The 26,542-nt window shown below is 29.0% G+C and overlaps 2 protein-coding genes across 2 annotated transcripts; one reads left to right on the forward strand and one right to left on the reverse strand.

The window, feature by feature from the left end:
• Window positions 1-1,299: 1,299 nt before the first annotated feature.
• LOC130965928 (uncharacterized) lies at window positions 1,300-6,546 on the forward strand. Its single transcript, XM_057890684.1, has 11 exons — window positions 1,300-1,534; window positions 2,029-2,199; window positions 2,292-2,347; window positions 2,860-2,925; window positions 3,069-3,176; window positions 3,349-3,415; window positions 3,622-3,706; window positions 4,512-4,672; window positions 5,306-5,407; window positions 5,813-6,035; window positions 6,131-6,546. Exons 1-11 carry the CDS (start codon window positions 1,496-1,498, stop codon window positions 6,262-6,264), a joined length of 1,212 nt encoding a protein of 403 aa, XP_057746667.1. The 5' UTR covers window positions 1,300-1,495; the 3' UTR covers window positions 6,265-6,546.
• Window positions 6,547-15,923: 9,377 nt separating this feature from the next.
• Window positions 15,924-17,769, reverse strand: LOC130967273 (putative F-box protein At3g29830). Its single transcript, XM_057892091.1, has 3 exons — window positions 16,849-17,769; window positions 16,588-16,761; window positions 15,924-16,220 (listed from the first exon to the last, which is right to left on the reverse strand). The coding sequence occupies exons 1-3, from the start codon at window positions 17,767-17,769 to the stop codon at window positions 15,924-15,926; spliced, it is 1,392 nt and encodes a 463-aa protein (XP_057748074.1).
• Between the last annotated feature and the right edge of the window lie 8,773 nt (window positions 17,770-26,542).

Genomic DNA, 26,542 nt, shown 5'->3' on the forward strand with positions numbered 1-26,542 from the left:
GGGTATTTAAGATTGGAAATTATCTAATTTATTGACTAAAAAAAAAAATTGAAGTAACAAATTATGTGTTTTTTAATATGCTACGTCTAAATTCGAATATTAAGATTGCTAAATAATAAACAGAATTCTTAAGTCTTATGTGTTCAATTTGAATTAGTCGAAACTAATTTATTAGTCAATAATAAATCTTAAATAAAACTTAGATTTACTACGAATTAATTTAAGTAATGAAGAATTAACGATTATAATGGACGGGGGATTATCTCGAAACAAACAAGAAACATGAATTTTCCAAAATTTAAAAAATAAGACGAACTATTTAACTGATAAAAATAAAAGTTGAAAGATTCAATTGGTTCATCAATTGTAAATGTGTATTGGGACAAATCCCTATTTGGGAAATGTAGCTGGTCAACCAACCCGCCCCGCTTGGAGATTGGATGCAGCAGCGGTGTTGGAGTCAATGTCATCCAGGTAATCAAATCTGATGCGCCATCAATCCCTCTTCCTCATGCATTTCGTTGGTGGATTTCAACCCCTTGCTGAGTTTCATTAACTATATGATTTTTGGTCACACAATTCTTATAAATTTTAGAAGCTGTGAATCATTGAATTGGCCTATATAGAGTGGATTGGAGTGCCTTATTTTCCCCTTTTTTTTTTCTTCACACATGTTTCATTTGTTAAATTATATACATCAATTAAATGAATTAATTGATTATTAAACATGTGTAGGACCGACAAGCCATTCTGGCATATTGGCCCAATTAATTTATACCAAACCTTAGCAACATACTGCCATTTAGACAAGTTTTATTTTAGACCACAGAGTAGCTCTAAGCCTCTCTAATCACTTAGTATTATTATCATTTTATCACTATTACAATTTCTATTACAGTTATTTTATTTAACCATTTAATAAGTAAATAAATATTATTTATTATTTATTATATTTAAATTTAATTATCTTAATTTAAGAATAATTAATCTATTTTTTTTTCACTTTATGAAAAAAAGATAAATCGATTGATGACTTTTTGACCTGTAAACATTTAAGACTCTAAGAATTTAAAAATATATTTAAGTTTATGATTTTTTCAAAATCTATACATATCAATTTTTGAATTTAATTTGTTTAACTTTAAAATTTTTTTTATATATAAATTTACGTTTTATTTTTTTATTTTAAAAAAATAAAAAATTTAAATATATTTTTAAATTTTTAAAAACTTAAATATTTAAGTATCAAAAGTCTTGCTTTATTAACTTTCTCACACTAGCTTGAGCGTAGAGACGTGGTGGCAGCACGTGACTGAGTATCTCCAACTCAGTAGAAGGTAGAAAGAGTATCCCTTTCATTTTTTGTTGGTTGTCCTCGCTCATCACTCTTTCCAGAGTCAGAAGCTGTTGCTTTGCATACTATACTCTTGCTGTAGCTGGCCACGGAACTTCTAGAGAGAGAAACCGCTTTTTGCTTCAACTCTCTCTCTCTTACATGGCCGATGAACCAATGCCCACTCGCTGGTCCTTCCAGGTCTGAGTCTCTCTCTCCATCTCTCTTTGTTTGTTTCCTCAGAAGATCTTCAACGCTAAAACCATGCGCAATTCTCAATTTATTTTGCTGCTTTTTTCCGTTTTTGGCGCTACGAACCCTTCGACTGCACTTCCCCCGATCAACCTACTTGGACGATTTGTTGCGATGCTTTCAATTGCATTGTCATGCAGTTGTAGAAGTAGGATCGGTTTGATGTGTTTTTGTTAATCGGTTGTTTTTTTCTTCCGTTTTCTCGTCGTGCTAGTTGAGCTGTTCTACTAGATTGGATCCATTTTCCGTCGTTTAGTGTTCTAACTAGCTTGCAAAATTTCTAGGAAATTTTATTTCTATTTGAGAAGGCATTTACTGTCTGAATTTTCGTTGGTTGTGCTTTTGAATCTTGATCTGGTCGATTTAGTGTATTTGTGCCGAGGGTTTTACAATTTTTCATCTCTCTCTCTCTCTCTTGTCTTTTTTATTTATTATTATTATAGGACTTCAAATTGAATTATGATGCGATGTTTGGGAGGAAGAAAGTGGTGGAGAATGGTGAGGCTGCTGATAAAGCTGTTGGTAATGGAAACTCATTGAACCATGCATCCAACGGCAATCTGCAAGCTAAAAGATCATCTGATATGACAATCTTTGAGCAGTTTCAGAGCCAGGTTCCTATGTCTGATACATCAGATTTTTCACGTGAACCATTCATCAATGCTTCAAATTTGACTCATCCGTGCTTCATTTTTGTGTGTTTCAGGGGCAGAATCCTGCGCAGACAAATGGCTTTTCACCAAACCATGGGGACGAAAGGCCGTATGGTTTTTTGACTCATCACTTTGTATTATTTACCAAAAGAATTCAGCACTTCTATTTTTCTGTATGGATTAATCGTGTAGAAAGAAAAAAAGAAGGAATGGTATTGGCATGCTCGAGTCGTGAATCGTGTTATGATTGGATATTAATTGCATCTCTTATAATTGTTGAAGTCATAATTTTCAATGCTTGAATCTATTTTATGAATTATTGGTTGAAGTTGATTGCTTGGGTAATTGATAGTAGTGTGAAGTCTTTCTAGTTTTTCTTTGTTATGTATAAAATGAAACATTAAATCTTATTAACAAAGATGTCACTGGTGTATTCTACACTAATTAGAGCAGTTTATTGGAATCCTATGTATCACAAACATGTAGGTTATTGTCCGTAATTAATTGAGCAGCAAATTAATTGGATTGTTGCTAAGCTCTGACTTTTTGTGATGTTATGGTAGATTGAAAAAATTTTCATTCTCTAAACTACTGATAATTAATTATCCTGAACATTTTCAGGCAAAAGTCTTTGCTTCCACCTTTTGAATCTGCAGAGATGCGTGCTTTAGCAGAGAGCTTAAGTAGGTAAATTTTCTCCTAATCTTTCACAAATATTTATACAACTGATGGTCATATGGAACCGATACATTGTGCTTGGATCAAAGATTTCATGTGTGATTCTTTCGTTTTATCTTTATCTATATTATTCCACATCATACTATTGGCAGGGATATAATTCGTGGGAGTCCAAATGTGAAGTGGGAAAGCATCAAGGGGTTAGGGAATGCCAAACTTTTGCTAAAAGAGGCTGTTGTGATGCCAATTAAGTATCCCAAGTAGGTTTCGCTATTTAAGACTTACTTTGCCTAATATTGGTCATATAACTTGATAACGGTTGGTCTCATTGCATGTTAAAATACTCTTGAATATGCATGTTGTAGACCATTTACTGGACATATGAGGTGAAAACTTCTTGTAGTCACACTGATCTTTCTCATTTTTGTCTAGGTACTTTACTGGTCTGTTATCTCCATGGAAAGGCATTCTCCTTTTTGGCCCACCAGGGACAGGAAAGGTTTGTATTAATATTTCCCCTAAATTGTATAGGGATTTGATCCTCAGTGTCTGCTAAAATTGCAAGAGATTGTTGTTTTTCAGTGAAATAAAATCTTACTCTCAAACTAAACTAAATTCTTTCGACATAAAAATACAGCTTTTTCTGGATATCCATGTTTTATTTAAATTGTTGAAAATTATATAACTTTAATTTGAATGATGCAGACAATGCTTGCAAAGGCTGTTGCAACAGAGTGCCAGACTACATTTTTTAATATTTCAGCATCATCTGTTGTCAGCAAATGGCGAGGCATGTTACTCATAACTCTTTTTCCCCCTTGTTTCCAAAGTACTTATTTTTCTTTTGTATTTTCGTTTTTGTAAAACTTATAAGTCTGCAGTGTTCATTTTCTCAAGAAAGTGATTTAAATATCTTGGTTGCAAAGAATAATACTGCAATTCTGTTTCCCCGAACAAGAAGATAGACTAATCTTTTCTACAAGGTGATGCAACTAACTATTGTTGATGAAATAGTATGATGCAACAAGTGGCCTGGATCTTGTTAATTAATCTCATATCCTATTTGGTTCAGAAAAGACATGGTACTGCTGTCATCCTCTGTTACTTAGCCAAATATGTACACACAGGCACTCACATCATATATCATATTCAGAGTGCCAGGAGATCAAAACGGCCACTTGGTATATTAGGGATGATTTGGATTGAAAGAAAGAGTGTGGATATATTTGTTTTATGAGCTTTGCAATGTCCTCCAAATAATCCTTCTAAAACAAGCATAATGTTTTTTTTTTTTTAAAACATACTTTTTTTTTTAAGTTACTAAATACATTTTCAGAGCATTCAAATATTTTTCCTTGTTTGGCAATTATGAGGACTGTTAGGAGAATTCCTTAGGAGGATCTAGAATTATTCTTGTATTTTAGATGACATTGCTTCATTTGAATGCCTAGATTCCTCCTTTGTTTGGATTAAATTGCATTTATCTTGTAAGAAAGAGAAAGAGCTTTCAAAGTGCTCCTTGTTCTTCTCTGTTTAGTTTATAATACAGTGGGCAACTGGGCATGCACATTTACAGAATTTATTCTAGATTGCAGGTGATTCCGAGAAGTTGATAAAGGTGTTATTTGAGCTTGCAAGACACCATGCCCCCTCAACCATATTTCTTGATGAAATTGATGCAATCATTAGTCAACGCGGTGAAGCACGCAGTGAACATGAAGCAAGTAGACGACTAAAAACTGAACTACTCATACAGGTGATGCTTTCTTCTTAAACTAAATATAATTTCATAATCACCAGCTTAATGATAATAACATGATTTGTATGGAAAACACTTTATATGTTAGCTGTCCTCGGATAAAATCAACTATGATAGAATTCGAAGTTATTGCATATATTGGACTTGTTTCTTGCCTCCTATATCTGGTCAGCAAAAAGAGAATGTACTAGTTGAGAGTGATTACCATCCAAAATATGACTGTTATATAGAGGTGGATCCACATTGTATATGTTGTGGGGACAATTACCTGGACTAAGTTTGAGGAAATTTTACTGAATATGTTTTTTATTGTTCATTTCACCCTTTAACTAGCTAGTGTGACCGAGATTCATTTGACCATTATTTTACCGGACTAAGAAAGATAGGTAATACTTTACTCTTATTGAGGAAACTGAATATTGCACTAACCCGTGATCCGACCAGATCACTACCTCTTGAAATTTTCACTCACATTATCTCACTGTATTTATAGTTCTGTATTTATACTACACAACGTACAATTCCTTTAGTTCCCTTGCAGCACCTTACAGCTCCTTTATCAATTTACAATGAAGTGACGTGTATTCTGTTGTGCTCTCTCAAATATTGATCATTTGCATTAGATTGCAGATGGACGGTTTGGCCAAGACTGATGAGCTTGTTTTTGTTTTGGCGGCAACAAATCTTCCCTGGGAATTGGATGCAGCCATGCTCCGCCGTCTTGAGAAGCGAGTATCCTTTCAACATATAATAGTTCATTGTTCACTACCAAAATTTGAACATTTTATTCTTTAAACAAATTGATATTCTGTCTTGGTTAATATATTAATTTTACTCCATCTGGAGATGCATTGCCAGCCAAGTAGAGCTGCATTTTTGCAAGCTCAGTATGCATGAAGCTCACTATAAATTGGGCTTCTTTTAAATTAACCTAAGATGTTTGGGAGGCACACGCATGAATTACCAAGAATGTAACCAACTTCATAGATCCTTTCTTTTGATCAGCACACTGACTGTTCTTTCCTTTTAGGGTAGAAAATATATCTTTGTCCAAGTCATGTTCACATGATACCTCCTAAGCAGTCTGATCATGCAATTTATCCTCTCTAATGGTTTTCCTTTGACAATATTGGAAAGATCCTTGTACCACTCCCAGAACCAGAAGCAAGAAGATCCATGTTCGAGGAACTCCTTCCTCCACAGCCTGATGAGGAAGAGATCCCCTATGATTTGCTAGTGGAGCGGACCGAAGGATATTCAGGGTCAGATATCCGGTTACTCTGCAAAGAGACAGCAATGCAGCCTTTGAGACGCCTAATGTCTCAACTTGAACAGAGACAAGAGGTGGTACCGGAAGAAGGTATGTCAGTTTGCACAATCTACATGCACTGGTTACTCCTGCTAGTTCTGTTCCTTCAATGTTGACATTTGCAATTCGCATTAATTGTGTTGCAGAGTTGCCAAAAGTTGGGCCAATCAGGTATGAAGATATAGAAGCAGCATTGAAAAACACAAGGCCATCTGCTCACCTGCATGCCCATAAATATGAAAAGTTTAATGCTGATTATGGCAGTCAAATACTTCACTGAATTGATGTAGCCTTCACTTTCTTCCATTAGGTAGCTCTCCCAATTTGTATGTGACAAAATTGCGGTTGTACAACTACGGAACCCGAAACATTATTTGGGTGGAGTTTGGCGATGTTATTTGCATAATTTCATCAAATGGTTCTCAGGTTCTGGTTTTTCTCAAACCCCGGTCAATTTGTGTTTGTGCAACAATTATTACAAGTCCCGTCGTATTTAGGCTTCGGGATATGGCTGTGGCTAATTAAGTTTTTATGACTACAATCTTTATAATTGCTTGGTAGTTCGCTCTTTTGAGTTAATTTTTCGAGTCAGTAATTTTTCACTTAAATCTCTAGTTTATATATGGTTTTTTCTGTTACTGATACAATTTTTTAATGCAAACGTTAGCGTTAAATGCCTTGCATTCTTACGTTAAAAAAATAGTAAAAGAAAATACCTCGGTTTTTGTTATAGTTAAAGAGTTAAGATTTTTTTTGACAATAAAAAAATAAATATGCACATTATATAAATTTAGTTATAACATTTACTTTTCAGTAAAGAATTCCTTTCTATTATCCCAAATTATCTCTTAAATTTTCATTTTTCACAAAATTATAAAATTTAAAAGTATTAAAAATAAAAGAAAGAAATAAAAGTTAGATCAAATAAGCCCTAAGGATTCATTATGTCTGGTAGATTCTTAATTGAGTCATGAAATTGTTTTAACATGTATTACTTTTGATATAGTTTATTTGACATTGAGTAAAATTTTTTGGTTTTTTTTTTCTCTCAATTTAACATATTAATTATTAAATAAGAATTTGTCAAAAGTTCTTTAATTTTATCTTAGCTTTCACATGTTTTTATGCGCAAGGAATTTGATGATCCAACAACCTTTAGACTATTAATTATTAAACAGTTCTAACAATAAAATATATTTTTTAAATTTTTTAATAATTATTAAATAATTTTATTTAATTTTAATTATAAATTAATTCTTCATATATTATTTAATTATAAAATTTATTTTCTATTTATAAATTATTATTTTATTATTTATCTATCTTATCTTTAGAATTTTATCTTTAATAAATAGATGTAAATTAATATCTAGCAGTTATATGAGTCTTAGTATTTGTAGATAAATGTCTTCACCAAGATAGATTTAAACAACAAGATGCAATACTATATTTATAAACTTATGCAACTTTCTACTGATTTAAAATTTGTAAGTTTTTTTTTTTATCTATTCTTTGATATATATAATTTTTCCTTAACAACATACATAACATTCATGTTATAATTTTATGGTTTATATATATGTTCCATTTAAGAGGATGAACACTAATATCTAATGATAATTTTTGTTGAGGATTGTATAATCTATCACTTGAACATCCATTTTGATGACGACAAAATTTTTTTATCGTGAACGTGTTATTAATACATTAATAATGCTAACAAAACATTTTTTTAACTTGGTTTATTTGTAGGATATTAATTCGCATGTCTCTAAAAATATAATAATATATATTGTTGAGTTTGGAAAACTAATATCTAATTTAATGATTAAACATTATTAAATTGTTATTTGCTTTCAATAGGTTGTTTAATGTGTTTGTTAGTGTGCAGATTTCACATTAAGTCAAAAAGGCAATATGAGCCCAACTTGTTATTAATCAAGCCATGTACAAAATTAATATAAGTGGGTGTGCATTGAAATAAAAGAAAACTAAATTGGCCCAAATCACAAGTCCAAATGGATCATTGAATAAAATTCAGCCTTGGACATAATTTATTCAAATGTTAGTGGCTAATTGTTTAAAGAAAGAAAGAAATCCAAGGAGGCCCAAATCCATCAAAACCCATCATAAACTAAAGAAAGAATCAAGTGGCCCAAATCCTTGGAGGAAGCCTTTCAATGATCACAATGAAATCTCTTCAAGTGACCAAAAGCTTCATATGGTGATCACAAAAATGTTCACTCTCTCACATGCCTTGGTAACCAAAAATCAATTTAATTCAATTAATTACTCCCTTAGTTAAAGTGACACATTTTTCAAGTAACCACAAGTTCCATACGTTATTCTATCCCTCTTGGTAATTGAAATTAGGAATTAAATTGAGTTTAATTTTTTTCAAAGTTTTCACCAAAAGCTTTATCGTTCTCTCTCTTCTCTCTCCTCTCTCTTTGTTTTTGGTCATATCATGTCAATTAGAAAAGAAGCAAAAGCAAGTTATCAGAGAAATTACAGTGAAATTATGAAGAAGAAAAAAGCTAGGTTGTTGATGACCTTTGAAAAAAAGAAGATCCAAGGTATGACGTGATTGAGATCTTTTCCACTAAAGGTAAGAAGTGGTGAAGAAGTCTCAAGATCTCCATACCTAAAGTAGAAGCAATCCGATTCGGTCAGAGAAGAAGATCTCTAAGAAGAAGCTCGTTTCCACTTTTATTCATCCATAACAGAAGATAGCTACTGTACCTATGTGAAGGAAGAAGCAAAAATAGAACAGATGGAGCTGTCAAGGATCAATGGTTCATTAAGGGTCAGAACTCTTTCTTGGGGACAAAGTAAAGATGGAAGGCTCAGATTGATGAAGCTTGATGAGAAGAGATGAGAGAAAGGTAATTGCATGTTGATTTGCTTTCAGTTTTTCTTCTCTCCTCTCTCTGTCCGAATCGGTCTTTTGGATTGAAGAAGAAGAAGTTGGCTCGGTTGAACCATTTCAACCTTGGAAGCTTCCCCTTTTGTAATAAGGGAGAATGGCCAAGGGTTGAGACAAGGAGTGAGAGCACACATTTGGGTTCCCATAGCTCTTTGGGCTGTTTATTCTTCTCCTTCATGGCTTTCATTGAATATTTCTTTTTCTCAGTGAGTCTGTCTGCGTTTCATTGGTAAAAAACAAAATGCGAAGTTTTGTAAGAAAAAGACAATGAGTGAAAAAAGGCAAAGAGTTAAAGAAAAAGTCATTATTATCTCAGAAATTCATTGTATGTATTTATGTTTGTTGTTATGATCCTGAGATAATTTCCTTACAAGTTGGGTTAGCACTTTGCGGTTGAAAGTTAGATTGAGGTCTAGTCAAGTTCAGGTTGGGGTAAAATCTAAACTTGTTCACTTGCAAGTTGGGTTAGCACTTTGCAGTTGAAAGCTTGGTAGGTGACCAAGTCAAGTTCAGTTTTGGGGATAGATTCTGGACTTGTCCTGGATAGGAATGGGTAGTTCCTATGGAAGAATTGGTGTATGTAATCAAGATGATTATAGTGAAATTTCGTCACTGTTGTGATGGAGACTGGATGTTGGCTGCATTGCATTTAGCAACTGAATCAGGATATTTCTGGGTGTGATTCTCTCTTTCTCTTCTACTCTTTTTCTGTTTCTGTTCGTGGGAGACAAAATTGAAAAATATCTCCTAACCGGTTACGAGACAAAAAGAAAATGTCTCTTGACCTGTTATGAGACAAAAAGCAAAAATATCTCCTGGAACTATTCTAAAAGGCAAAATATAACATTCAAAAAAAGAGGGCTAAGATTCAATCCCCTTTTTCTTAGCCACTGATTACCATCATATATTATGAAGGGAGAAGTTTTTTTATTTTAGAGAGAGAAAAGAAATTGTGTAAAACTGGGAGCTTCTGTTCAAAAAAAGAAGGCTGAACACAGAGATTAAAGGCATAATATATAGTGCAATACTCAATTTAATTGATTGTGTTACATTTTCAATTAATTGAATAAAAAAAATTTATATTTCCTTACAAAATTCAATCGATTGTGTTATACTTCCAATGAATTGAGAGTTGTATTTACAATCGATTGAATACGAAAAAATTCATATTTTAGTGTGCAATTCAATTGACTATGTTATACTTTTAATCAATTTTTTGACACCACTCGTTTCTTATCAATTGATTGGTGTTAAATAAATAGATTGAATTAATAATAAACATAATTTTTTTAATTTTTATTAAGAAAAAAATTCGTTAATTCATATTGTCAAAATACATATAGAGATCACTATTAATAAAATATTTATTTTATTGTTATTTTTAATTGTTAATAAACATAAATAATGAATAATAAAATAATAATTTATAAAATAAAAAATAAATTTTATAATTAAATAATATATAAAAAATTAATTTATAATTAAAATTAAATAAAAATTATTTAATAATTATTTAAAAAAATTAAAAATATATTTTATTATACTAAAACTATTTAATAGTCTAAACATGAGATCGTCAAATTTTTTGTCCACAATATACTCGATTTCATCGAGTTTAAAAAGATAAATTGTTTATATGATAAAAAAAATTAAATGGTTGTGTTTCTTAAAGTTATCACCTGATCGTACCATTTTTTCTAAAATATCGTTTATATATAGATTTATATAATATTTTGTTATTTTTAAACAAAATAGTGAATTAATAGACATAATACAAGTCACTGGTTTGATTAAACCAAGCATTGGCAGCCACTGTCCAAGGCAGGAAGTGAAGGGGAGTGAATATGTCAATTTTTTTCTGTCAATAAATAGTATGGCTGGGCCGGGCCCTAGAAGTAAGTAACAGAATTATAGAAGAATCAAAGAAAATATGACAATAGTAATAAAATAAATAAAAATATTATTTGTATATCAAAATCATTCACTAAAGTCAATCACTAATATATTTGTGTATAAATAAATATATTTAATTTATTTTCAATGTGTATTTATATTCTAACATGTATTTTATACTAATTACTGAATTTGATAGCTAATTTTGATATAAACGTAGTATTATTTTTTAACAAATAATGTTGACTATCCGTCTATCCTTTTTAATTCATTTATACCCAACCACTCATTCTACAAACACGTTACTGTAAATACCTTCACAATTCGCCCTTCAAACTTCAAACACGCAGGCGCACGCCATGGCTTAGTTCCACTTTCCTGCAAATGGTACTGAAATTCTTGTACAAATTACTCACCGCCGTTTCTTTCTACAGTTATTATATGTTGTCGTCGAGTTTCTTATAAAAAAATAAAAAATAAAAAAGGATGGAGAAGAGTTTTCCATGCATTTCTCTGCAGTGCCATCGAAATGCAGTAGCATTTCTCATTCAATATCCATCAACACGAAGAAACATTAATCTCTATTTCAACAAAAAAATAAAAAAATAGAAGTAATGACCGTACACGCCTCTCTTAGCTACCATGAGTTTCCCTAATTAATTAGTTTTCTCAAGAAAGGAAAATTCCCAACAACGCACCTGAACTATACAATTAATATAAGAATACAACAATATCAAAATATCATGTTTTTACAAGTTAAATTTCATGCAAAGTTTACAAATGTTGACACGCTCATATCATACATGTAAGCATGCATGAAACACGTCTATAAATACGAAATGGCAGATCAAATACACAAAAACAAATACAGTGTTAATTAGTCCATTGATCACAACATTTTACTAATTACATTACATCTCTCACAATGAGTCGACAAACTAAACCCCAAAATGTGGACCAGCTCTTATCCCTTCGCGATCCACCCCGGCAGTCCCGCAGCAGCAACCAGCAGTCTCGCAGTGGCGGCAGCAGCGACAGCGGCGGCAGCGACAGCAACAGCAACAGCGACAGCGGCAGAGCAGCGAAAAGTGAAGACCTGGCCTATACGCTTAACATGATCACAAAACCCACATGATCACTAGGAAACAAAACAGGTACTTAAAGTATATATATTATTATCTCATCGTTATTAAGCATGATGTGAAGAAGATGATAACTAAATATTATTCATCCTTTCAATATTTTTATTGAAGGTACATCCGTACATGCATATGTGGAAGTGGGAATAAGCTTGCAGCAGCAGCAGCAGAGATTGTTATTGTTGATCAAAGATTATTCATTATTTGGTTAATTAATTGTAATTCGTTAATTATTATTGTTCGTTTCGTTCTTATTGGTCTGTTTAATTTGTAGCTTTTGAACATTATTATATAGAAAGCAATTTACAGAAATATTTGTTAACAAAAAAAAAATTAATAAAACATAATTATAATTTGTCTTATTTAATATTTATTAATTATCATAATAATTAATAAATATTAAATAAAAATAAATTTTGGGTAATTTTTTTTATTTTCTTAACATTACCGTTATATTTATAGGGAGATTTTGAAGATTTAATTAAGCGGCCATCACTAACTCATTTTCTTTGGATAAGCCTCCCAATTACTCCTTATATCATATCACCCCACCCATTTTATCTAATTTCCCACATGCTGCAACTCTATATTATCAGTTTATCACTCTTATCAACCATTTAAGGAAAATTATTTCTATTACTTGGCCAAGTTTTATTCAACCTCAATAAAGTTTTATTTGTATGTGCACCTTGATTATGTCTACTAATAATTATTTTATAATTTAACAAAGATTAAATTATAAATTTTTTTATCATAAAAATCTAATAATATATCATAAAATAAATTAAAAATTAAACTAATAAAATAAAACACATGAATAATTTTATATATTAACAAAATTAAAAAGATTAAACCACATAAATTTGACTAAACAATAAAACTGTATCAGAGAATAATTTTATTTCTAGGCATATTATTTTATTTAAGAGAAAGTATAATTAGACAATAGTTATTAATTTATTATCAAATAAATATGTTTTCGCTCCATCTTATTAAAATACATGCTCAATGATGAGTTTTTGAGTTTAATATATTATTAGTATAAAATATTTTAGACAATTATATACTTATATTTATATTTTTGGATGATTATTTATACATTCAATAAAAATAGTAATTTTTTAAAGATAAATATTATTAATTGAATGTATGGATAAAATTATTTTATATTAATAGTAGATTAAAATTAAATTTTGTTTAATATATACCAGATATAATTAAGTTGCATCCTCAAATACTTTCTCTCTCAAACAGTAGTATCTGCATATTTAAAAAAACATTAAGATCAAGTAATTTTGTAAAACTAACTATTCAATAACAATGTTGCATTACTAATCAAACTGTTGTAAAATAAATAAATAAAAAAATATAAATATAAAGATGTAAATAAATAAATCTAATATTAATGTTCATAATTAATATTTTAATATAATAAAATAATTTTTATATATATATATATATATATATATATATATATATATATTACTATAATATATGTAGTAAGTATATATAAAAGAGATAAGAGTGTTTATATATTATGGTAGTATGTAAAAAAAGAAAAAGTGCTTTGTTATTATTGTATGATATGCTTCAGACTTTACTATTATTTATGCACATACAAAATATTCAATTTTCAAAATTCATAAAGTTTAGTCTTTGTTGAGAAATTAAATTTTTCTATTAAAAAAGTTAGCTGCTCAACATTGTGAAGAAAGTCACAATGTATTAAATGAGCATTTATTTATATTTATTACAACACTCCTCGTTAGATGTCCATTTAAGATGATGTCTCGTTAAAATCGTACTAATAAAACTTCAATAAAAAAAATAGTAAAAAAAAAATAGTACAATATCATTTGTAATAGGGATTGTCTCATTAAAAATATTGTCAAAAAAAATTTAATAAGAAGAAAAACCTGACCAAAGAAAAAAGAGTATAGTCTCCCCTTTTACCAAACATTATTTTATATCTTGAAATCGGCGCATCCCAATCTGATGTACCAATCTTTTAAAGGAATATTTTGGAAGTGACTTTATAAATAAATCTGTCATATTATTGCTTGGGCGGATCTGTTGGACTAAATTGATCCTTGATTTTGAAGATCATGAGAGTGAAAAAGAATTGTTTTGATTGGAGTTTCTAGAAAATGTGCTTTTAATCGAATAATTTGAACAAGTAATCTCGCAAACGCCAGGTTGCAAGAAAACAATAAGCATACATGTGACCATCTCGAATATGCGTCTATTAGGACCATAAAATATCTAAAAGATCCATATGGTGGATGAATAGGTCCACATCTATCACCTTGAATCATTTCTAGGAATTCAGGAGACTCAAATCTAAATTTTACTGGTGATGGCTTTAAAATTAACTTTTTTTTAGAACATGCAGCATAACAAAATTCACTAAATTTAAGAATATTCCGCTTCTTTAGTGAATGTTCATGAAAATTTTTAATAAATCTCCGCATTATGGTTGTTCCCGGATGACCCAATCGATCATGCCAAATTATAAGTTCATTTGGGCTAGTAAATTTCTGTAGGTTTACAATGGCATGTAATTCAATTACACTAATTTTAGTATAATATAACCCAGATGAAAGTGAGAGTAACTTTTCTAATATAACCTTTTTATTTAAATCATGAGTTGTGGTATATAAATACTCATGATTTTTCTCATTCATTGTTTCAATATGATATCTATTTCGGTGAATATCTTTAAAATTCAACAAGTTCTTTAGAGACTTGACAGATAATAGTGCATTATTTATTATAAATTTTGTTCCTTTGAGAAACAAAATTATAGCTCTTCGAAACCTTTTTTCACATTATCTGAGCCAATAATAATATTAACATATTCTTCTTTTGGTAAAAGATGTGTAAAATATATATATTCTTCATTGTTGCGTTTAGCAACAAGAAGATAAGAAATTAGCTCAGAATATTTTTAAATTCTTTTTCTCAATACTGTTGTTGCAGGAACATATTTGAGTCATAGAAGGTCGAAAAAGTTTTTCTAACATGTCATTATCAGTTATCTTTTTCTCACATAATTTTATTCATGAGGTAATTCATAACATTATTGAATTGTATTCATTTATGAATTTAAAATCTTTAGACATAAGTGTGTCCACTCATATCGGGTTTGAGAAAGTATCACTATTTTTTTATGATTATTAGATTATACATTTTTTCAAAGTTTTTCTACAGATCTGCAGAATGTTTTAGTAGGAGATATTCATTTTTCAATCCTTCGACAAGGTGACGACAAAGGAAGATCATGACTTTAACTTTATCCTTCTGGAATGCATTATTTTCAACCTTAATAGTATTTCTAAAGATCAATTGAATCAAGATGGATTTCGGCATCTAGTCTCTATGATAAGTAGTTGTTTCCAAATATATCAAAAGTATTAAATTCAAGATGAGAAAGATTTGACATAATAAAAATTTATTACCTGAATTTTCTTAAATTTGGAACAGAATCTCGTGCTGATAATAAATAATAAAAAAAGAAAATTAATATAAAATGAAGAGATGTAAATAAATAAATTTATTAATATCTCAATATAATAGAAATAATTCATATATATATTACTAATATGTATTTATAAAAGACAGAAGAGTATAAAAAAAGAGAAGAGTGTTATATTATTATTGTATATCATATGTTTTTACTACTATTTATATACATTTTAAAATATTCATTTTTCAAACTTTATAAAATTTAGTCTTTTTCGAGAAACTAAATTTTTTTATTGAAAATGTTAGCTGCCCAACATTATAAAAAAAAGCCACAATATATTAAATAGACATCGATTCATGTACAAACCACCAAATATTATATTAAAATTTCATAGGATACATCTAAAGTTCATCGGTAGTTATTAGGGGAAAAAAATTACTGTACAGACATATTTATCAGTGCACTCCTTAACCATATATTATTAACAAAGTGTTTTCTCCCAACCATAATAGCAGTCAACGAATTATTATGGCCAAATTTCTTGAAGCCTTTGGAATATGGAGCAATTGCGATGCTAAAATACGACGCATCTCCACCGTGTGAGGGTCATCATTCTTGTTATTCAAAACATTGATGCTGAGCTTCCTCAAAATTGAAGCCGCACTGATGAAATAGGAGCATGCATAGAGTTGGTCGCTTGTTGCTATAAACCCATTCATTTCTACTTCCCTGAGACTTCTTCTGAAGCAAGTTGGCACTGGCAACCTCTTCCAGAAATTCTTAAGATCCACATCATAAGGAGCTTCATATTCCTGCTAACACAAAAAAATATTATTATTATTATATTCAAGTTTTAATAATATGCTTATAATTAAGAATCTTGTTAATATGTACAACATATTTTAAAAATATCAGAAATTAAAAACATGTTATTATTATATTTCATAAAACGTGCTTTTCAAAATAGCTAAATCCTATAATTAAAAGGAAAAGTTTAGGGGCTAGCAGTTTTATTGAATTTTGGCTAGCATGTAACCAGCAGAGAAAGATAAACTATTGGATGAAATCTCACACCATCATATCATCATTGATGACTAGTTGATGACTAACAATTACAAAAATTACTGGCCTAGCATTGCTCTAATTAAAATGAAAAGCATTTGAATTGAATAGACTCACGGAGAGGATATTGCAGTGGTGAAGGTCTATGGTAACTTTGGTCAACCTACGACAACTGTTGAGAAACCAAAGGAATCCGCAAAATTCTTGAGGATGCATTTGGATTTTCATCTTCAAGTGTCTCACCCTTAAACCCCCTGGTAGCCTCACCGGTTCATCTCCCGAAGGAATCACCTTTCATTCATTAACAAATTAATAAAATTACAAAAAACGTTTTAGTTACCAAAGAAACCGTTGCAATAACAGACATATACGAAGTACCTGAAGAATCACGCTGCAAACTGTAAGAACATTGACCGCAAAGAAATCTTGAAGAAAATTCTGAAGTTCGTTGCCACATTCAAAGAACTCATCCATGGGGCTTAAATCAAGATCTGCCTCCTCTATGGTACCAGCTTCCACCTTTACTTCAGACACCGGCGGCACTGTACCACAGTACTTGAAAACCTTCAAATTTGGCGCCTCAAAACCAATATAATCGGTTCCAATTATGCACCTATCAATCACCAACTTCTTCAGTTTCAATTTCTTTACATCAAACGATTCAATATCCCAACAGTTCTTCAGGCTCAAACTCTCCATCCACTCGCACGTCGATAACAGCGTCCTAATCGATTCCAATTTCAACGGAATCCAAGCAAGAGTCACATCTTTCAGTGCCACAAACTTGGCGAAATTTTTTGTTTCGAAACTGCACGAGTGCAGTTTCAAACTCTCGAGCTTCTGGTGCAGTTTCTTGTTCTCGTAAAGGTGTCTCGGAAATTCAACCGAGGCATCGTGGATATTCTCTTCAGGATGTTCGTCCTCCCACTGCGCTTCGGCGAAATCGAGTTCCAAATCTTTCACGCCGTCCTCTACGGCAAAATCGACGTAGGCTCCAACGATGTCACAGCAGTTCGAAGGAGGGGAAACCCTGAGGGTGAATTTGTCGTGGAGATGGTGGTTTTTGTGCAATGTGATCCAGATCTTGATGAAGTTCTTGAAAGCCTTCCTTTGCGGTACTTCAACGTTGTTGCATTCGAGTTGGTTGTTGTTCACTGTGTTGGTAGATTGCCACATCTTCAACCACTTCTTGGAGAGGATACATGTTTTCGCTGCTTCTTTGAAAGGAAGCGAGGAAACAATGTTGAGAAGAAGCTCTTCGGGTAATGAAGAAATTTTGTCGGTTTCTTTTTTTGCCATCTTTCTAGTTCTTGAAATGGTTATGGAGAATTATTAATTATATTTATAGGGAGGTTTTTGAATATGAAGTGGTGCAAATTAAAAGACATAACCTTTTGAAGGGAAGGGTTTTGACTTTTGTGTAGTAGTTTCAAAACAATGCAATGATTGGTAATTAGTAGAGCCAAAATGTTTGGTAACCAACCAAAAATAAACAGAAATATTGCATAAAATGACACTATAAATCTATATTATATTATTATTATCACTAGATTAGATTTTGTGATTCCTGATTAATTAGATGATGTATGCTTATTAAGACTCATCAATTAAACCGTATCTTTTTTTAAACCCTAAACGAAGGATCGAACTCTTGACCTTTCATATTTAGAACTCTTATATCATGTCATGATACTATTCATCCTAAAAATTTCAACTGATAGAAAAAGATAACATTAATGATTATATCTCTAATACTTCTTAAATCTCTATACATTCCATTGGCTCCATATACTTCCTCTTCTCAAAATTATGAATGTTGTTGTTTACTCATATCGCATAAGGTGACAAGCGAAAATGTACAAGACCCAATTTGTAAGATCGGGCACGTCTTTGTGTTTAGTTATACTACGTGTACACTAAAATCAGTTATAAGTATAAAATATACATTAAAATATAAATATATATTAAAAATAAATTAAATTATACATGTATTTATACACAAAAATAAATTCTAAATTTTTAAATTATAAAAATTTTGATGTTATATCATATAATAAATTTATTTTATTTAAAATTTTAAATTAATAAAAAATACATAAATCATTATATTTCTAATAGTACTGTTGAGCTACAGAATAAATACTTAATTAGTAGGGACCAAACCAGTTATTGTGCTTGTCTCCTTTGGCAAGTTAGGTTACACACAAATTAAAGCACATTTTGCCAAAGGAGAGTTGCGCTGTTAATTCGCACTCATCATTTAATTTTGACTAATAAGAGTGATGATTGAAATATCCGATTTGTTGTTTTGGAGGCCTAGGTTACTGATCCATTCGTTGGTTATAATTTGGCTTAGGTAAAATTAAAACTATAAATCGGAATTAATTTGGTTAAAACTAAATACACACATGCAGAGTATGTGGAGAGTACGTGTTTTGCTCTCCTAACGAACTTATTCTATACAATCAAATAACTACGTGCCAACCCAGATGGCACAGAAATCTCTCCGCAAATCTCTCTAAACAAACTCACTAGAGCAGTTATCACATAATTATCCCACTAAGTAACAGCTCCACAATATCAGAAGAATCGTACCACAATAATTCTATAAATACGTCCACCTCCAATTTTAGGTACAGAATACTATTCATTCTGAGTCATTTGATATTCATCTTATACTTTTACTAACTTGAGCGTTGGAGTCTCTTTGCAGGTCCCAACCTCCTCCGGTGTTCTTTGACAACCGAAGTATAGCTCGTGTCCTTAGGATAGCTCGTGCCCTTAGGACAAAAAATTTCATACACACGGAGGAAGGAGTTATATCTCGACACTAGAAGGAGTTATACCTCGGTTCATATTACTAGACAGGAACAGTTACCTTAATTGCTGCTATATGCCACGTCACTCATGCATAAAACCCTAGCCGCTCTCTATATATAGTCATTTTGTTGAGTTTGAAGAGCACACCAAAACAAGAATATTGTATTTCAAATTGAACATTTTCATTGATCACAATCACAAATTCACAATATTATTGATCGATTGCATTGATTCATATATCGATCTGCATGGATGATCTCAGCAAACCTAAGAATATCTCCAAGGGAATGAACTTTGCAGAACCAAAACAATCGCAGCAGCTGAAGCCTCACGACAAAAAAATTAAGAAGAGTGAGGCTGTGAAAACTGAAGACATGGGCTATAATATTCGTATGACTAAGCATCCCAAGGGACTCTAGCAGTCTAGCGTGCATAATAGTTCCATAAGACACTGTTGATTCTCATAACAAAAGATAATATTTTGAGGATGTGATATAAAGAATAAAGGCAAAATTATTTATTTTTATATTTTATTTGATAATAAATTAAATATAAAAAAATAAATTTTAAAAATCTAATTTATTTTTCTATCTAAAATATTTAGAAAAAAAATATAATGATAAAAATTATAATTATAAAAAGATAATAAAAATAATGAAAGAAAAAATATAAAAAATAAGTTATATCTTTTATTAGTGTTTGTATCATTCTTATTAGTAAAAACATAAAATACATTAATTCTATATTTTTAGGTATGTTTCTGTTTGTCTCATCTATCAAATATAATTTTATATTTTTATTTTTATGTTTTAGCATCCTATGCTTAGAAACAAATATAGCTTAAATGTTATGACTAATTGAAAAAAAATGTTTTTCTTTTTTCTCTTTTTTTATGTCAAAAAGTATTAGAAATTAATTTTTAGTTAGTTAACATTAGTCAATTTTTTTAATTCTAAAAATGTGTATTTTAAGAAGAATTTAGAGTTTAGAAATTATAATTTATAGTCTAATTAAGGTTTAATATAAAATAAATAAAAAAATTAAAATTAGTTGATGTTAATTAAAAAACTTAAAGGTATCTAGAATTAAGAACATAATTAGATCTTTGATTATATATTTTTTGAAAAAATATTCTATTAATTTTAATATTATATTTTTAATATAAAAAAGACCTAATACAAAATTAAAAATAATGCAAGAATTCAATTAAAAAAATATAAAAACTTAATTATAAATTTAAAAAAATTATAGAAATAAATGGAGTAATTAAAATTTTTTTTTGAGTGTCTGTGAGTAAATTGTTGTCCAAGCATATTTAATTTATCACTGTCAAATTTTAATGTGTGTTTTATTTTGATATTTTATCATTCTTATATGTGTTGTGCTTAAATTTTCATAATATATATAAGTTTTTTTACGATATAGTTGACTTAAATTTTTCTTTAATTGCAAATTAGTTGCTTTTTTATCTAATTAATAATTAAGACGAGCGATAAAGTGAAAACATAAACAATTTTGCTTTAAATAAAGAAGATAATATAAAATACATTTAATATAATGTAATTAATTTAATCTTCAGTATTATAAATTGTGATGTCTTTCAATTGTTGCTATTAGTCGTCTAAACTGGAGGAGGCAAGGGAAGGGAAATAACTATTTTTTTTTTCTTTTGTGTACACCGTGAAAAAACAAAGGAACCTTCCACATGTAAGCAAACGGAAATCTGCAAAAAAAAAAAAATTCATTTTATTATATATGGAACTGTAAAATACAGAGCCAATTTAATCGACCTGGGTCCTCTTAATTAATTAGCGAAGGATAGGAACGAAATAAAATATATATTATATCCATCTTTGAATAATTCATACTCAGAATACACGTTTTCATAAAAATCTTGCCCCATTAAGTTCAAATATACAAGCTAAGGTATATGCCTTTAGCTTCATCTTTCGCTCAAATGACACTGAAATTATTATGAAAATTACTCAGTTTATCTCTCTATGGACTCAATTGTTTCACAAAACAATTTAAAACACAATTATACTATGTGAGAAAAAATAATCACTTATCAATCACTGTGTATATATATTTGGGATATAATTTTTTTTTATAGTATGTACTATATATTATAAACAAGTTTGGTTATTTTATTATAACAAGTTTATTGTTTTGTTAGCTAGCTAATTATTTAATTAAAATATGTAAATATATATTAAGATATAATAATTAAGTTGATGATTAATTTTTAATTTACATATAAAATTTGTATTTAAATATTTGTTATCTGATGTTAGAATATATTAAAATTAATTAAATTTAATTAAAAATATTTAACATATTACGTCTGTTGGACCAACCGTGGAGAGCTCTCGACCATCAAGATGGGGAGGAATCAAGTGAGAGAACATAAAATAAGAAGACACCACATCCAACTCAAAATCTTGTCTCTTATCTTATAAACTTCTCACTCTTCCTTGCTTTCTTTGATGTAGGATTAACTTTAACACTCCCCACACTTACAACATTAATAATATCTTTATTATATATTTCGATTCCCTTACCACCTATAAATATCCTTTTATATATTGTATTATTTTACGCAACTTGAATAAACAAATTTTTTTTCTATTGTTTTCTCTTGCCTTATCTGAAATGAAAAATAGGATTTGACTTCATTTTATGTATTTCACTTCTTAAAGCGTTCATATAAAACAATTTCTAAGAGATCTTTGTTCAGCAAATTTTATATTTTGCTTATTAATTTTCATATTTCTTTTCAGAAAATGAAAAATAGTGCTCTAATCACATACATGGTTTTTTATTGCCCCTCCCTCTCTATTAGAGAGTATTCAGTATTATTAGAGTTTAAAACTATATATTAGATATAGCAAAAGGTTAAAATTTAAAGAAAAATAATTCATAATATACATATACTGTTTAAACCTCTTAATAATTTATTATTAATATATGTTTAAATTATTCATATATTTTCAATTAATGCAAGACCGCATAGTAATGCTCTTCTCGTCTAAATACCGGATTAATTACTTTACTTTAATTTGATTGGACCAAAAAGAAACCGAGTCCAAGCTATTGTGAATTAAATTAATTAACTAAGGCAAAAACATAAACCTCACAAAAGAATCATTAATATTCAAAGTCTATGAAAGATTTTCATGTATATTCTACAAAAATGAAAAATCTACCAATGCAAGCTTTGTGGATTATATTCTGTATATATATTATGTAATCGTCTTTCATGCATCTTTTACATGACAGTTTCCTTCGTTTCTTGTTGCTCTATATTTCTTCTTAATTTTACCAACAATTTCGTTGTATATAGCTAATAAAATAATTATAATTAATAATGTTAAATTAAATATATATATTTTACAAGCTAAATTAAAATTCATAGGATATTTACATGATGAGACGCGTATACGCATTTGAGACCTAATTTACCTTTGATTACTATGGCACGTCATTCATGCATGCAAAAAAAAAAAAAAAACCCTAACCCCCTCTCTATTACTATATATAGCCATTATGTGGAGTTTGATCAAGATCACACAAAACAAGAATTTTGTATTTCAAATTGAACATTTTCATTTATCACATTAGTGTATATTGGTTGCATTTATTATTGTATTGATTAATATCAATTAATCTCCATGGCTGATCTCATCACCAAACCTCAGCATATTTCCAAGTATATGAACTTGGAAGACCCAAAAAAACCGCAGCAACCGAAGCCTGAGAAGAAGAAGAACGACAACAACAACGATAAAGTGGGAATTGGAGACATGGGCTATAACCCTCGTATGACTAAGAATCCAAACGGACGAAACTGATTCCCAAAACAGGTCTACCGTGCAATAACAGTGTAATTTCTTAATATATAATGTTATGCTCTTTTATTTTATTTTATTTTTTTATTTTTGTATAAATGGTGTAGACACACATTTAGTTTTAAAAATTTAATTTTAATATGTTATTATTATAAAATATATTTTACACATTTGTTTTTCAATAATCATTTATATTATATTGTTAATATAAAAATAATTTTTTAACATAATATTATATAATTAAATATATATATAAAATTATTTTGTATATATTAGCAGTATATTAAAATTAAAATTTTATTTTTAATATTATTAAATTTTGATTTTTTTTATTTAATATACTATTTTAAATCCATGATTTTCATTTTTATTATATATATTTTAGATTAATAATCAAATTAATTCTTAAAAAATAGTTCGTTCTTTAATTTTTTTTAAAAGATTTTATAAATTAAATAAATTATTCAAAGATTATAAATTAATTATTTTCATCCTTCAATCACTTAATTAATAGTTTTTGTCAACAATTAATGACATAATATATTAATTTAAATCATACATGATATTTAGCATATCCAATTAAACATGAATTAATTAATTTAACTATTAACCCTGTTTATTTATACTTCATATGTAATACCAATTTTAACTGTAAAATCTTTTCTCTTCTTTTTTTCTTCTGAAAAAAATGATTATTTTTTACTTGTTTGCTATGTTAGCTCACCTTAAACACACTAATGTTAAGTGAAAAGTGATTATTACAGATATTTGTTTATGCTCTCTGATGTCATTTCTTTTATGCATGACACTGATATGCTCTTCATTTTGTTACAGCAGGTATATAATATGTGGAAGTGGGGACTATATCTGTAGATTGCTTTGGAACAATAATACTTCTGGCAGCAGGAGTAGCAGAGATTATTATATTGTTGGTCAAAGATATATATATTTCATTATTTTTTATTTAATTAATTCATATTATATTGTTGTTCGTTTCATTGGTTAATACTAGAAGTGCAAAATTTAGAGCTAGGAGGCTGTGATCTCTCACTTTCTATGTATTATTTAACTTTATAATTATAGTGAAAAATATAATCTCTGAAAGTTTGTGCAATTTTCATTGATGGTGATATATATATATGGTGAATTGATAAGCATATTAATGATATATCAACTCTTAAAAAAAAATGGTATAAACTATCACGTTTTTTAACGTTAATTTTTAATTTTATCACATATATTGTTTATTTATTTTAGATCATACAGCATAAATTTAATAATTTTGAAGCTCATTATATTCTTCTATTTAGTCATATGCTTAAACTAAAAGGATAATCTTGATTTAAAATTAATCAGTTTTTTTTTTTTTGTCAGGAAATCAATATCAGTTTTATCTTTACTCTTATGTAATTAAGCCCAACAAAGGGAGAAGACTAAAAGGCTGCATTTGGTTATAAAACTTGATAAGACAAAATCGAGAATAATAAGACTAAAAAAAAACACAAAAATTAGTATTTTTATATTTTATTTCATGATAAAGTAAATAAATTATAAAAATTTAATTTATTTTTTTATAAAAAAAATTGAAAAAAAAAAGATAACAATAAGAAATATAATTATAAAAAATTAATAAAAATAATAAAAAAATAAAAGATAAATTATGCTTTTTATTAATATTTTTGAAGGAAACAAATTAAAATATATTAATTCAGTATTTTTTGACTTAATATTTTTGTTTATATTTTATTTGTCAAATATAATTTTATATTTCAATGTTCATATCTCAATATCTTGTGTCTATAGATAAGGACAGCCAAAATGTTGTCACATAAAAAATAAAAATATTATTTTAATGTGTCACAAAATGATTATGTTATATGCTATTAATTTTATTATCTAACTTATAAATTGATCAATTTTATTTATAGTAGTATCTTTTATAAATCAATTAATATTTAAAGACTAAATTAATGTAATTAATTTTTTTAAAATTATTTTGACTATTAAATATTAACCTTGAAAATAAGGACCCAATTCTTAGTTTATTCTTCCCTCCGTAGGCCCACCCAATGGAGTCCAATTCGTTTTCGTTAAGCATTAACATCGATCAATTTCTTATTAAGATATTTTACAATGAGAAACGCACTTATATATTACAAAATACTCCTTACAAATGCATTGACACTTTTATTATAGAGGCAAACATACACTAGTATTATGATTATTTTATGATGTATTGGTATAAAAGGGGTTCGAGAATAATTAGGATTATCATAAAATAAGTACCGGTGAAATAGCAAATGTGGCATGAGATTAATATGAACTTAATTTGGATATATATTAGGTCTTGTTGTGAATAACGTTGATGATGAATTATACATTGAAATTACCAAGTAATTTGCATTGAAATTCCTACCATTATTTCTCTCGTATTGTATTTGTTATTTATACAAAAACATTGAATTCCCATAGCTGTGGAGTTACTTGCGTTACAAGAATTATCCACGCTGAGTCGGCAACCAATGCAAGCCTATAATATTAATACGTTAAATAATGTGGTAATTAAGGTGGTATTGCTCTCAATTTACATAGAAACTATGAGGAATTGAAATTAAACTCTATATTAGTACAGTCAAATGGGTTTGTTAAACTTTGAATCCACACGCCGGAGTATAAAAACATAGTGGGGCCTAATAGATCTGGTGGCACATGTTGCTGACTTTTCTGCTACAACTTTGTCTTATTTTTGTTGGACGATTAATTAAGGTAGTATAAACTATAAACATATATAACAATAACATTGTGAATTTCACAAACATTCATGGTATTAATTATTGTCGCCTATAGTTTATAAATCTGACAGTTTCTTTCATAGATACTGGTTTAATTTCGGATTAATAGAAATCAGAAGAGTAATTTGCAGAAGTAATAAGAAAGACAGAAAAATTTTGTGATCAGAATTTTGTGCAATAGAACTCAATTGTTCAATAGCAAAAGTCCACTTTTTAACTATAGGTGACCCTTCTTATAAATCACATACTTAATTATTACAGCTGCTCTAAGACTATTATATAGTAAAATAGAAAAATTGGTTAGAAACAGAAAATTTATTTTCTGTCCTTGATTAACTGAGTTCTTGAATTTTGTTATTTTTAATTAGCCGAGTATTTTAGATAATTTATCTTATTTCTGATTTAATTTATAATTTTAAGTTTTAAATTTGAGTATTGAAATTTTAAGATTGTCTCTAACTTTCCCAAAACTTTATACATTATGTACGTTGGCACATTTATTATACTGGAAACTCCAATTCTCATTCCATATATATATTGTTGCTTTTCAGATGGAGGTCGTGAAATACATTAGTGAGTGTCTGGAGTTTTCTCTACAAACAAAATTAATTA

This window comes from Arachis stenosperma, chromosome 3, assembly GCF_014773155.1.
Source record: "Arachis stenosperma cultivar V10309 chromosome 3, arast.V10309.gnm1.PFL2, whole genome shotgun sequence".
Classification (NCBI taxonomy): Eukaryota; Viridiplantae; Streptophyta; class Magnoliopsida; order Fabales; family Fabaceae; genus Arachis; species Arachis stenosperma.

Coding starts and splice junctions, on each gene's coding strand:
- LOC130967273 (XM_057892091.1), bottom strand. CDS start 17,769: ATGGCAAAAAAAGAAACCGACAAAATTTCTTCATTACCCGAAGAGCTT. Junction 16,762..16,848: donor TTTGCAGCGTGATTCTTCAG/GTACTTCGTATA, acceptor AATGAATGAAAG/GTGATTCCTTCGGGAGATGA. Junction 16,221..16,587: donor ACCACTGCAATATCCTCTCC/GTGAGTCTATTC, acceptor TTGTGTTAGCAG/GAATATGAAGCTCCTTATGA.
- LOC130965928 (XM_057890684.1), top strand. CDS start 1,496: ATGGCCGATGAACCAATGCCCACTCGCTGGTCCTTCCAG. Junction 3,416..3,621: donor GCCCACCAGGGACAGGAAAG/GTTTGTATTAAT, acceptor TGAATGATGCAG/ACAATGCTTGCAAAGGCTGT. Junction 5,408..5,812: donor TCCGCCGTCTTGAGAAGCGA/GTATCCTTTCAA, acceptor AATATTGGAAAG/ATCCTTGTACCACTCCCAGA.